General features: G+C 43.4%; 1 protein-coding gene across 2 annotated transcripts in view; it reads right to left on the bottom strand.

Moving 5' to 3' along the window:
• HKDC1 (hexokinase domain containing 1) overlaps positions 1 to 2,865 on the bottom strand; it is a 44,845-nt gene extending 41,980 nt beyond the window's left edge. For both annotated transcript variants that reach the window (XR_011473581.1, XM_070432891.1), the window contains exon 1: positions 2,659 to 2,865. Coding sequence is in view for 1 of the 2 variants with exons in the window: in XM_070432891.1 (XP_070288992.1) it covers positions 2,659 to 2,721 (63 nt within the window). In the remaining variant the exon portion in view is untranslated. The remainder of the gene's footprint in view (positions 1 to 2,658) is intronic.
• Between the last annotated feature and the right edge of the window lie 11,727 nt (positions 2,866 to 14,592).

Raw genomic sequence — 14,592 nt, 5'->3', positions numbered from 1 at the left:
GGCTCGATCCCCAGTAGGGGGCGTGTAGGAGACAGCCGATCAAGGATTCTCTCTCATCATTGATGCTTCTCTCCCCCCCCCCCTTCCTTTCTGAAATCAATAAAAATATATTAACAATAATAAAAAAGTCATAAAAAGGTTCAACTCTTTGACTCAGTGATTTCACTTCTGGGAATCCATCCTTAGGAAATAATCCCAAAGGTGGGGCACATTAAATACAAACCGATGTTTATTATGGCCAGTCAGTTTCTAACTGTTAAAAAAATGTTTTTGAAAATAGCCTGTCCAGCAAAAGGGGAAAGTTATGGCATAGCCAACTTGATTAAATGTTAGATATTAAAATAATCATAAAGAAATGGAGAAATCTACATAAGTGGTTACAATCTAACAGTAAGCGAAGGACACACGACCAGAATTGTATGTACAATATAAATGTAAAAACATCTGCTGTGAGAAAAGACTACTCGGGCTTCCACACACAAATACAGCTGTGAGGGCGGTGGGATTAAAGGTGACATCTCCACTTTTCGTAATGTTGACTTTCTAAACTGTAAAAAGAACACTTTGAAAATCTAACCAGTCCTTTTCTTTGAGTGAGCAATTTATGGGTCAGGGACCAGGCCCAGCCCAATGTTATCTGTAGGTCAAATAATGTCAATATAGCCCTAGCTGGTTTGGCTCAGTGGATAGAGTGTCAGCCTGCGGACTGAAGGTCCCGGGTTCGATTCCGGTCAAGGGCACATGCCTGGGTTGCAGGCTCCATTCCCAGTAGGGGGCATACAGGAGGCAGCCGATCAATGATTCTCTCTCATCATTGATGTTTCTATCTCTCTCTCTCTCTCTCTCTCCCTCTCCCTTCCTCTCTGAAATTAATAAAAAATGTATTTTTAAAAAAAGAAAATTTCTAAAAAAAAATGTCAATATATTGAAGCTATCAGAGTAGCCTTCCTTCCTTCCCTTCCCTCCCTCCCTCCTTCCTTCCTTCCTTCCTTCCTTCCCTCCCTCCCTCCCTCCCTTCCTTCCTTCCTACCCTTCCCTTCCCTTCCCTTCCCTTCCCTTCCCTTCCCTTCCCTTCCCTTCCCTTCCCTTCCCTCCTTCCTTCTCTCCCATCCATTAGGTTGTGTTTTGTTTCTGTTTTAATGTTGGTATAGGGAGTTTTAAAAAAATTGTTCCAGGGTCTGAATAGAAACCCTAGCAGCAAGTGGGGCTCAGGATCTTGGCAGCTCCAGAGGCAGGAAGCACGGGAACGAAAGAGGGGCCGGGCTACCTGCCGGGAGTGAGAGAGCTGGTGCCTTTTGCCCAGGTGTGTTTCCCGCATGGAGCAGTGTTCTCGGAGCTGTGACTCATCCTGGCAACCCATAAACCAGCCTCCCACAGGACTCCTGACACCTGGGGAGTCACGAGCTTAAGGTGGCTACAGAGTGTTCCCGGCTCTCCCTTCTCAGTCACTCTCGAAAGCTCTCTTGCCTCCCACAGGGCGGGGAAGGTCAGCTCCGGGCCTTGACAGAGGCTGACCCTCCAGCCAGAACTGGGACCACCCAGTGGAGGCTGCGTTTCCACTCAGAGGGGCCTCCTGAGCCTGCACGGGGCTGTGGACAGTCAGACCCGCCTGATTCGAGGCTGTAATGAAAGATGAACCACCACAGAGGCCCAAGGAAAGGAAACGCATTTGCAGAACCACAGGTGTCAAGGTCCAAAGACTCCCCTTGGGGCCCGTTTCATCATTACTGAGCAGGTAAGAGCAGAAAGTGAAGTCCTGAGCAGGGCTGCCTAGCGCATCCCACCTCCTTCAGGAGCCATAAAGGGCTTCATGAATCTAAGCAACGAGTGAAACCTAGGACAAGTTAAACTTGGTGAGTTTATCATATTCTAACATTTGCTATAACCTCAAACCCAACTCTCTAATGAGCAGGATGTAGTGAGAGTCTGTTGGAAAAGCCCAGAGGCATCCGGGCACCAGGGAAAGGATGCAGGAGGAGGAGCCAGCACTTCGGCTTCGTCCCCAGCACCACCTTAAATACCTGGGTGACCTTGGCTAAGTCCACCTGCGGGGAGGACTTCCTTGAGCTGGTGGCTGGCGTGGCCAGAGTGACAGGCTGAGTTCCTGCCAGCTGGGAAAATGCTGATGGCCCCCAGGTGAGCCTGGGCAACTTTCAACCAGTCACCTTGGAATGAATTTTGTAGGCAGTTTCTTGGACAAAGTGGCAAAACAATGCACGCCGTTAGTAGTCTACCACTGGCAAACAGCACATGCAAATAAGTATTTCAATGACTGTACATTAACCCTCCCATCCCTCTGGTGCCTTCCTCCTATTCTTTCAAGCACAAGAAAAGTAACATAAATGACAAGTTCTCAACGTTTCTTTAAGAGCGACTCTCCTTTCCTTTTACCCTCGTCTCTCATACACCCCTTACCCCAAACCACTTAGACGGGTTCTGAAGACTCTCTCCTCATCCCCTTCCCATCCAATATCCACCAGGAAGCTCTGAGTGAGATCCAGGCTCCAGACAACAGGCAATGTCCTCTTGCCCCTCCATGAGTGTTTCACTGGTCCTGTGCTCCCCGTTTTCTAATAAGCTCTCAATCCCCGCAAGTGTAGGCAGGGATCCGTGTTGTCGGTGCAGAATGAGACCGCTCTCAGCCTCCTGAGTCCTTACCTTCTTGATCTGATCCTCCTTCAGCTTGCTGAAGTAAAACGCCACCAAGTGCACCGCAAACATTTTCCCCAAGTGTGGTTTCTCCTGAGGTGGTCAGAGACTTCTGTGCAGTTGGCTCGCTGGTCTCCAGAGTGCTGCCCACTTCCAGTTCAGGCTGGAGGCGCTGGGGAACTGGGTCTACAGATTAAATACTTCCAGGCTGCTTCGTTCAATGACTAAACTTTGCCCCCTCTCTCTGGTCCCTCCCTCCCAGCACACTTTATTGTCTAATAGGAGCCTCAGGGTGGCAGCTGAGGGCTGGTGGAGGCAAAGCAGGGGATGGGTTGCTTGACTCTGACATCTCGTTGCTAAGCAACACTCTCAAGCCAGTGCTCCACCAAGCCCCCACCCCCACCCCCACCCCCACCCCGCCGAGGAAAAGCTTCTGAGAAGTTGGGTGTTAATACCAACTTTCAACAGCTGAACTGCTCTGCAAATGTCCACGCTCAGGCTTTCTTCTTCAGCCCTTTTCTCCTCAACCCCGCAGTATAACTCTGTGACTCTCTGCTCCTTTGTAGCACTACCTTCATCAACAATAAAATATTTATATTAAACATTGTCCTGGCAGGGAGATCTCAAGAATGTTGGAACAAATTCTTCCATTTGTGATAGATCAGATCTCTTAGCTAATGGTCCATGGCAATAGAAAATAATCGATTAAGGTTTATCTATTCTCAATGTTAAGCCAGAAAACCTTGATTTCACAGGTAGTGACCCAGAAAAAAATGTGCAAGAGAAAGAATGAACTGAAGTCATCAGTACTCACTGGGAAGCTGCTGCCAGAGAGAAAAACCGAAGTTAGAGATGGGAAGCGTCTCAAGCATGAAGCTATTTGGTCATCTCACTCATCATACTTGAGGAAGACCCAGAAAGGGGCCTTGCACTGGTCCCAGCCATTGGTCAGCTAACAAAATCATTAGCAACAACAATGGTGTTAACAGCAGCTAACATGGATGGAGCACTCACTATTCACATTTTTTAGATGGGAACACTGAGGCCCCAAAAGGTTAAGTGACTTACTCAAAATCGCAAAGCCTGTAAATGATACAGTGAGGACTTAAACCCAGGAGTTCGATACCAGGGCTCAACTCTTAACTAATACGTAATATTGCCTCTGTTCTTTCTCCTGGCAATAAATGTTCCACTGATAACTATTAGTAGCAGCAGAATTCCGACGACTTGGGAAACTAAGTACAGACATGTCATTTCAACAGGGTCTTTCCAGTGGGGGAAAAGGCAAATGAAGAAATTCTTGACCATACTTCCCAAATACTAATGAACCGCTTCCTAAAATTAGCAACTGACCAGATATTAATGAAGATCAGCTGGGCACCTCCACCTCAATCCTACCTCACCTCTCCTCCTCAAGAGAAGGGAAGAAGATCAGCCAAAGGACTTGTGTGCATGCATAGAAGCCTAACCAATGAACACAGACACCAGGGGGGTGAGGGCATGAGTGGGGATGGGGTGGGGGGGCATTAGGGGGGATAAGGACACATATGTAATACCTTAATCAATAAAGAAAAAAAAACTACAAGAAAAAAAAAAAGAAGGGAAGAAACAGGCCAAGGTTGCAGGTTGGATCCCCAGTTGGGGTGCATGCAGGAGGCAACTGATCGGTTACTCTCTCACATTGATGTTTTTCTCTCTCTCTCCCTCTCTCTAAAACCAATAAATACTTATTTTTTTAAGTACGGCACCAACTGCCATTGATTTATTCAATACAGGGACAACAGGTTACACTGGCCAGTGGACAAAAGGAAACAGAGCCATAACCAAAGGTATCTGCCATCTCCTGGCGGCGTGTGTGCGCCAGGTGGGTAGCCTTTGGAATTTTAGTGGCAAACAATACAGCTGATTTTATCTGTTACCTCATTTCGCTTTTTTTCTAAGCAGATTGGCATCTTCGGCATCTACATTATATAGGTCCGAGGTAGCCTACTAAATCAGGACGCATAGTGATTATAACGGTCACATGCATTTGGAGTCATCCAGCTCTGCCCCCTCATTTTATAAAGACAAAACTAATTCAATTATTTTACCATTTCTTGTCTGATTATCCTCACCCTTATTGAAGCTCTATGTAGCTATTCAAGGATATCTGGGTGTAAGCATATCTTGGATTCAGATGGTGGCACTGTGACATTTTAGTTAAAGTGTGTTACCCATCTGCCCAAATCTTCCCTGTAAGAACGGAAATGCTCTCACCTCTACACATGTCTGTGTCCGTGCAGCCCCGCCTTTGGCAAGGCCTAAAGAAAATATTTGCTTTCTTTTAAACACTGAGCAGGTGAGAGGACGAAAAGTCCAATAGAATTTACCTATTTAGCAAACACTTGGACAGTGTTTACTAGGTGGTTTCTAATATTAATTCCCACAGCAATTATCATTCTCTCCATTTCACAAATGGAGGAACTAAGGCACAGAGCCCAACATGGTGGAATAGATACTTAAATGTGGGTGGTCTGGCTCCAGAGGCCTGGCTTAATCACCATGCTGCTGACTCTCACTGACCTGGATGCAAAGCCAGGGGAACCATGGGACCTAAGCTGGACACCCAGCCCAAAGCTGGCAGCACAGTGGCAAGAGCACAGGCCTTGGCTCCCACTTTGGCTCTGCCATCCTTGAAGTAGAAGGCCCAAGTTCATACCTGTACAGGGTTCACAGCGACCTCAGTGGGAGAATGAGTAAATGAGACCACATAAGGGAAGGCATATGGTCCATGGTGGGCTAGGGACCCCTTATTAAAATTGCTACTTCTTCTCATCCCATTTGGTCCTTTAGGATAAGAGAATGCATGCAGCCCTTTAGTGCATTCAGTAAAACATAACCATAAACCATTAGAGGTACCGGTTCCATTTACTGGTATTTTGGAACAGTTAGGAATTTTATCAATATTATTTTCCTTTACTAAAGAAAATAGAGCTTGGGTTCTGCCCCATATTCTTTTTAAGGATAAGTCCAAAGTTAAGTTGTCCAGAAGTCAGTCTGACCCGCTGGTATTCCACTTGCTGCAAAAGAATGAGAAACACAACCTGGCCGGCGTGGCTCAGTGGTTGAGTGTTCACCTATGAACCAGGAGGTAATGGTTCAGTTCCCCGTCAGGGCACATGCCCAGGTTATGGGCTCGGTACCCAGTAGGGGGCGTGCAGGAGGCAGCTGATCAATGATTCTTTTTCATCACTGATATTTCTCTCTCTCCCTCTCTGAAATCAATAAAAATATTTAAAAAAAAAAAAAAAAAGAATGAGAAACACATTGTCAGAAAGCAAACTTCCATAAACGTCAATGTAGAAACTTGCAAATCCTGCCAACAGTAACAGTCACTATTATGTCTCCATAGGAGCAACCACATATGAAGCAAAAATGTTAACCTCAGCAAGTTTCAAAAGAATGGTACTGATCATTTTTTTTAAATATTTTATTGATTTTTTACAGAGAGGAAGGGAGAGGGATAGAGAGCTAGAAACATCTATGAGAGAGAAACATTGATCAGCTGCCTCCTGCACAGCCCCCACTGGGGATGTGTCCGCAACCAAGGTACATGCCCTTGACTGGAATTGAACCAGGACTCTTCAGTCCGCAGGCCGACGCTCTATCCACTGAGCCAAACCAGTCAGGGCCTGATCATTTTTTTAATAGGTTTATTCCTGGCCCATGAAAAGACAGGGAATACTCATGGGGAAGTCAATTGCACACTTTTTTAAAAAATCTCAACTCTGTTGTATATCAAGAGCTGTATTGCCAAAATACATATCAAGGAAAGACAAATCATACCAGGAAATGTGGCTTTTTAACCTTTTTCAGAGTAATCACAATTGCACAAAATAGCAAATTTCTAAAAGCAAATGAAACTTCTGGTTAAACGTGGCATAACCCCACTGAGACAAAGAGAAATGAAACAGGGGTTAAGAGATCTGAACGTAATTTTGGAAGACAGAAAGCCAACAGGAAAGGAGTGGCGCAGCAGAGGAAGCACGGAAGCCTGCGTGCCTGCAGACGGTGACCTGCTGAGGAGCGAGCAGCGATGTCTGTAACTCTAGAACGGCTCAGGAACTGGAGGCCCAGCTACTGCTGAAAAGCGAGAGGCAACACGGAGCAAAAAGAGGAGATTGGCCAAAAGTCTCTAAAAAAGCAGGTAGGCCCCAAGCGTGCCCCTCAACCTAGACCAATGAGTGACCACCACTCCCACCCCTACAGGAGACTGTGTTTATTCTCTGGGGAGATTGAACCCAACAGCCTCTGGACTTGGGACCATTGGGACCGTGGGAAGTGGAGTGAGGCACAAGACTGCACATAGGGTCACAAAGTGAAACCTTCAAGCTGAACAATGAGACCCCAAACCACTTTTTTCTGTCTGGTTTCCACCAGCAGACATCTGTGTACATCACCCACTTGGAGGAGTTAGGGGACCCATTTTCCTCTGGTAAAACAAAATGGCCTCAGATATGGAAAAGGCAAAATTACAGAGGTGGTAAACAGATCAGTGGTTGCCAGGGGGTTGGGGGGAGAGGGAGGCTGAATAAGCGAAGCACGGGGGAGTTTTAGGGCAGTGAAACTATTCTGTATGGTGCTGTAACCGTGCATACATGACACAATACTTTGTCAAAACAATAAATCGCCCTAACCGGTTTGGCTCAGTGGATAGAGCCTCGGCCTGCGGACTCAAGGGTCCCAGGTTCGATTCCGGTCAAGGGCATGTACCTAGGTTGCAGGCACATCCCCAGTGGGGAGTGTGCAGGGGGCGGCTGATCGATGTTTCTCTCTCATTGATGTTTCTAGCTCTCTATCCCTCTCCCTTCCTCTCTGTAAAAAAATCAATAAAATATATATTTTTAAAAACACACAAAAAACAAAAAAAAAACAAAAAATAAATCAATAAAAATACCTGTCTAAAAACCCATAGAACTTTACAGCAAAAAAATGAACTTTTATGTATGTGAACTTTTATAAAAGTTATTTAGATCAGAGATGTAATACAGACTGACAAAAGAACCTAACTGTACTATAAATGTATGAAAAAGCCTCGTTGAAGAGGATGGGAAGATGCAGACCTAACAATCTTGGAAATGAGGGAGCGCACAAGATTAAAGGCAGAAGGAACTACACATAGCGTTGTACCCTGGCTGGTAAAGCCGTTTCCCCAGGGGCATGGCTTTACGAATCTGCAAGCACCATACACGGATACTGGAACTGAACAATGAAACAGGGGGTGGATGGTGAGAGGTAGGTTCCTCACTGTTGGAGTGGGAAGTTATATACAAGCAAGGCGAAAGGCTAGAATGATCTGTATTACTGGATTAGAGTTGAGAACATCAGTATACACTCATGTTGAGCTTAATATAGAGATGTATATGTTTTTTATATACATGTATTATATATAAACTAGAGGCCCAGTGCACGGATTCGTTCACCGGTGGGGTCCCTCGGCCTGGCCTGTGCCCTTTCACAATCCAGGACTCCGGGGGATGTCAGAGGCCCAGTACATGGATTCGGCCCGATCTCCGCAGGCCAGGCCGAGGGACCCCACTGGTGCATGAATCCATGCAGCAGGCCCCTAGTATGCATATAAGATCTTTGGTTAAGACATTAAGCGCCCAGCCTATTTTGTCTTCCAGAAGGAAAGTATAGTCAGTCACCGGTGACTGACAGGATGCTTAATGTGTTAATCTCTTCCCACCCTCCCCCCTCCCCCCTCCCCCCTGAGATTCATCAGTCTGTTCCAGGTTTCCACGCCTGTGGGTTGAGTGTCTGCCCCCTGGTGGTCAGTGCGTATCATAGTTACCGGTCAAAATGGTCCAACAGTCGAATGGATGGACACTTAGCATATTAGCCTTTTATACATATATTTGTAGATATGTATACATATATAGATTAATATATTCACATATATTTCCTGCTGTCGGCTGAGAAACCCCAGAGGCAATGACATCCAATAGCAATGAGCACACCTAGTGCTCAGACGGTGGTTTCTAATATCACTCTTTAAAAAGTCTGGCTCAGTGGACAGAGCTTCAGCCTGCGGACTGAAGGGCCCCAGGTTCAATTCCGGTCAAGGGCATGTACCATGGTTGTGGCACATCCCCAGTAGGGGGTGTGCAGGAGGCAGCTGATCAATGTTTCTAACTCTCTATATCTCTCTTCCTTCCTCTCTGTAAAAAAATCAATAAAATATTTTTTTTTTTAAAAAAAGTGCCCTTGGCAGAAATGGCTGATTCTGGAGATGGGACAGGGTATAACTACAAGATGAACTTGAAATATCTTGTGGTGCCAGAAAGCAAGGAAATGCTAAAATAAAAATTTTTAAAAAACAACCCACTTTACAGATTATTAACTAGTTCTGAGCAGTTTAAACTCAGCTAATAAGATAACCACCTCTAAGAAAACTATACTAGGGTTGTCAGTAATTGAGGTAAGGATAACACACACAAATACATTATAAATTTTGCTATAACAAGACATAATGAATTAAGTTGGTAAGGGAAGAAGAGTATTAGCCTAGGAAAACAAGCAAAATCAGATAAAAAGTTTTAAGATCAAGGCAAGATTTAGTTTTAAAATGTATGAAAATAGAATGAGTTCTACTATTACTAACAATTAAGTAATAGGAGGCAGAATTGATAATTCAGCTGAAAATCACTTACATGAAGTAAGAAGCCATAGTAATAAACTGGATGGTAAGGAGTTTACTGTGCGGAATCTCAGAGACTAAGTCATGGGAGGTTTTCACTCCATCATGTCAAGGTAGAGACTCTCCTAAGGGCTGACGGCCTCTAAGAAAAGCCAGACTGAAAGCTTCCACTTTACCAAGAGCTCAGGACTGTCAGCTGAGGGAATGCCAACAGTCTCACCAGAAGCAACACCACCCTTCCCTTCTTTCCTAAGGCACATGCTTCCTTTGCTTCTAAAGTCTATGACTCAAGATAAATATCACATGATCTCACTCATATGTGGAATATAATGATCAACATAATTTGATGAACTAGATCCAGAGACAAATGGTAGGAGCGGGGGAAGGATTAGAGAGCAACCAAAGGACTTGTATGCATGCGTATTAGCATAACCAATGGACACAGGCACTGGGGCGGTGGGGGCTTGCCTGGGGTGGGAATGGCTGGCAGGGGGAGAGGGGAGTCAATTGGGGAAAAAGAAGACATATGTAAAACTTTAGACAATAATAAAAAAATAAAATAAAGTCTATGACTCCACTCTGGCTAGTGTGCTCAATGGTTAAGCACCGACCTGAGCACCAAAGGGTCTCAGGTTCGATTCCCAGTCAAGAGCATGTACCTGGGTTGTGGCTTGCTCCCTGCTGTCCAGAGGCATCCAATCAATGTGTTTCTTTCACAGCCCAGTTTCTCTCTCCTCTCTGTCCTCGGCCCACTGCCCTCTCCCTCCCTCCCTTCCTCTTCCCTGCCCCTTCTCCCTCCCTCCCTTCCACTCTCTGAAAAGCAATGGGGGGAAATATCCTCAGATGAGGATTAACAACAAAAATAAAAAAATAAATGTGTTTCTGAATCTCTTCTCAGATGTTTGTTTATTGTTACCCCTCTTATTTTCAAAGTGAAAAAAGGAACTATCAAATAATAATAAAGTCTATGAAACAAAAAACTATGATAGAGAAAACAAAAATTTCAATAGATTAAATAACGAAGTTAGAGAAATTGCCAAGAAAGTAGTATGATAGTCATGAATGTAATTTCTAAATACTGATTTAACAACAACAAAAAGGAATAATAGCTATACCAAAAGGGAAGTGGAGAAAAGGAGTGACTTAAGAAAGCTAAATCCTGCCCGGCCGGTGTGACTCAGTGGTTGAGCACCAACCTATGAACCAGGAAGTTACAGTTCAATTCCTAGTCAGGGCACATGCCCAGGTTGGTCAACCTATGAACCAGGAAGTCATGGTATGATTCCCAGTGAGGGCACATGCCCAGGTTGCAGACTCGATCCCTAGTAGGGGCACGCAGGAGGCAGCCAACCAATGAATCTCTCTTATCATTGATGTTTCTCTCTCTCTCCCCCTCTCTTTTCCTCTCTGAAATCAATAAAAGTTTTGTTTTTTTTAAAAAGCGCTAAATCCTCACCTGATATATAGTAGGAAATCAGTAGCTAATGTCTTAAAATGATGACTCGGGACAGAGGAGATGCATAATATGTAGTCAATGAGGTAAATACTAGAAAAAAAATAAAAAAATTAATAACAGAGTTGGAAGTGTTTGTCTCTGGTTTTTAAAGGGGTACATATATTCATTTGACAAAAGTCAGTTTTTAAAAAGTGATTTAAACTTGCCCTAGCCAGTGTAGCTTGGTTGGTTGGAGCGTCATCCTGTACACTAAAAAGTTGTAGACCAGATTCCCAGTCAGGGCACATACCTAGGTTGTGGGTTCAATCCCCAGTCGGGGAGTGTACAAGAGGCAACCAGTCAAATGTTTCTCCCTCACATCGATGTTTCTGTCTTGTCTAAAAATCAGTGACTATGTCCTTGGGTGAGGATAAAAAATATATATATTTTTAATCATATATATATACATATACATATTTTTTAATGACAAGTCTATTTGGCTTATGTATATAGATTAGAGATAAATTAATGTGCAGAAGTATAGGTTATAGGAGAGTTCTTACTTCCAAGTGAGCTTTGTTTTGAATTTATATTATGCATTACTTTAATCATATGCAGATGGGCTTTTATAGATAGAATGTGAGCAACATCTATTGATTTATCAATTTTTAAAGGATAACAATGAGTGATGAACATGTTAAGAAAATTAAAGTGTGGCTATTAAAAGAATTATGAACATTTATAATTACTTAAGGAATTTTTAAAAAAATTATTTCGACCCAATTACAAGCACCCAAGAAAGAACATTTTCCAGCAGGGGATCCTCAAGTTCACTGCACTTCACAGGTGTCGAATGGCGGGTCAAAGTAGTCACTGGGTCACAAGCCTTTCCCACGCCTCACAAGCTCCAGGGCCTCTCTAGGGTGTGGACTGGGTGAGAGCGCCTAATAAAAACTTTTGGATAGATAGAACTTGTTAAAGGAACAAGTTCAAAATCATCTCCTCTACCAAAATTTGCCAAAAGTAACTTTATGAAGTCAAGTCTTCAAAGGTCAATCCTACTTCAAGAACGTTAGTTTCTTCTCTAGCATTTTTTGGCACATAAAGACAACTTCCGTTTATCATGTGTGTGGGACTTTCCCACTATGTTAAGTGACAGGCTTTTAGAGAACAGCGACAACTCAGAAGCATGTTGATAACTGCTATCTCTGTTCAAGTTTATGTATTTTATAGCTTTAAAATCGAGAAGTAAAATAACCTAATTCATTTATCATTTGCTTGTCTTTCAGCAAACCACAACTTTTCATCATATCCTAACAGGTTGATTTGTGTTGGATACACATAGAATGACTGCATCTTAATTTCAGACTCCCAGTTCTGAGCTGTAACAGACTTTGGTGATTTGTGATGATTCACAATAGGCATTTTTCAAAAGACCCAATTTCATTTTGTAGATTTACACTCATCCACAAATAAAATGCACAAAGCATGACAAGTCATTGATTTTATTCCTAACCAGATCTGTACTAACCACATCTTATTAAATTAGCCAGATCTGTACCGATGGAACTGAGGTTAGCATCTAAGTCTCAGTCCATGCTCCGTGTTGATGTTCAACTGAATTCACAATAATCCAAAGAGGGCTTCAAAACCTGTGAGAAAACTGCAAAAAAAAAAAAGAGTTGTGTTTTAGAAAGGCTGTGGTCTGGCTGGTATGGGTTGATGGTTGAGCGTGACCAGGAGCTCATGGTTCGATTCCTGGTCCAGGCACATGCCCAGGTTGCAGGCTCGATCCCCAGTTGGGGGCCTGCAGTAGGCAGCCGATCAATGATTCTCTCATCATTGATGTTTCTATCTCTCCCTCTCCCTTCCTCTCTGAAATCAATAAATACGTATTTTTTTAAAAAGAAAAAAAGGCCTTTAGAAAAAAAAAAAGGTTAAGAACATGACCTGAGTGAAACATATGCCTGGGACTTAGCTGGCCCAGAAGCCCTCAAAGAAAAATAAATGACATGTCAGCTTGGTGCAGAGACCAGGTTGTTTTCAAATTTTAAGCACTTTGCAGTTAATTACTCAGAGCCACTCACTTATATTATTTCTATTTGTTTCACCTGATTTTATCTTTCTTTAGTCTCTTCTGCCTAACCACAGGCAGAAGACTCTCCCTCCCCCACACAGGGAAAGGTGAACTATTTATCACTATTTCTACTCTTTAGCTCAGTGTTAAAGCAGCCCTTTCCTTACAGTATCCCCACCTTCACTCCTCTTATCTGAGACTTCACTAACATTTAACTTACGAAGTTTGCAAGGGTCTTGCTTAAGTGTCTTCTGTGAATTACCAACTCTGGCCAAGTGGGAGAACTAACTTGAACTAACCCTCTAAGTCAGTGGCTCTCAACCTTCCTATGCGGCGACCCTTTAATACAGTTCCTCAAGGTGTGGTGACCCCCAACCATAAAATTATTTTTGTTGCTACTTCATAACTGTAATTTTGCTACTGTTATGAATCGTAATGTAAATATCTGATATGCAGGATGTATTTTCATTGTTACAAATTGAACATAATTAAAGCATAATGATAATCACAAAAACAATATGTAATTATATATGTGTTTTCCGATGGTCTTAGGCGACCCCTATGAAAGGGTCATTCGACCCCCAAAGGGGTCGCGACCCACAGGTTGGCGACCCACAGGTTGAGAACCGCTGCTCTAAGCGATGTGCCTCATCTCTTAAATACAATGAGACCAAATGGGCAAGAAGGGACTATGTCTGCTATGGTGTAAGTCACAGGGGAAGGCAAATTCTAGAAGCTAAAGTTGTCCAATGAAGAATATCTGCCCTTCTGGACATTTTACTACTGTTTACCCACAAACAAGGGAGAAATACACTCAGTGCCATCTACTCAGCCTTTATTTCCAGAAAGACAAAGATTAGAATAAAGACTGCCAGATCTGTACCGATAGAATGAAACATCATCTGAACTCCAGAACTACCAAAGAAAAAGCCAGAAAAAGGTAACTAGCTTGCCAAACTGTTCTTGACCCACTTTCAACCAAGTCAGCCTGCTTAGCAGTCGCTCAAGAAATTAGTTCAGTTCTTGGAATGACTTAAGTGGTCAATTCACAGCCCAGAGTGAACCCAAACCTTCAATTTCATTTGTAAAACACTTCATATATACCAGGCGCTGTGCTAAATGGCACCTCATCACATTTAACCTCCTGAACAACTCTGAGTAGCATTACTGTGTCCATCTTCAGAGAGGGCAAGGTCACCGAGCAGGTAATGATGAGAGAAGCTGAACTCAGGCCTGTCCAATGTCAAAGCCCTTAAGCTCCTTTTAAGCTGTATCACTAATCAGGGCTGAAAACTGTGTTGGGCAATAGAGGCCACTATGCATCAGACTGACCTCTGACATGGGAAGACCACCCACTCTATGTAGAATAGTCCACTGCTACCGCTTGTTACTCTCTTTCCTTATTCTACTTTATCCTAACAGTTATCTCCAAAAGTACTCATTCATTGAACAAAGACTGATTTTGCTTCTACTGTATTCTAGGCACTGAAAACACAGCAGTGAACCAGACACACAACCATCTCTACCCTCAGAGCTGACATTTACTTAACTTACTCCTATTTGTCTCCATATCAAAATCTCCATATAATACATCTTGCTTACTATACGTTTCCAGCACCTAGAACAGCTTCTGGTACGTGGGTTCAACAGACAGCAATTCCATCCATGACATCCTCAGCAATGGTGTAGAAAACTGATCAAACAATTCACCAAACGGGCTTGATTGCCATGCAGAGTTCTTTATAGTGCATT

The sequence above is a fragment of the Myotis yumanensis genome, unplaced genomic scaffold (assembly GCF_028538775.1).
Source record: "Myotis yumanensis isolate MYYU_CA2020_CCGP unplaced genomic scaffold, mMyoYum1.0.hap1 SCAF_13, whole genome shotgun sequence".
NCBI classification, from domain to species: domain Eukaryota; kingdom Metazoa; phylum Chordata; class Mammalia; order Chiroptera; family Vespertilionidae; genus Myotis; species Myotis yumanensis.
This window is presented reverse-complemented; position numbering and strand designations above follow the sequence as displayed.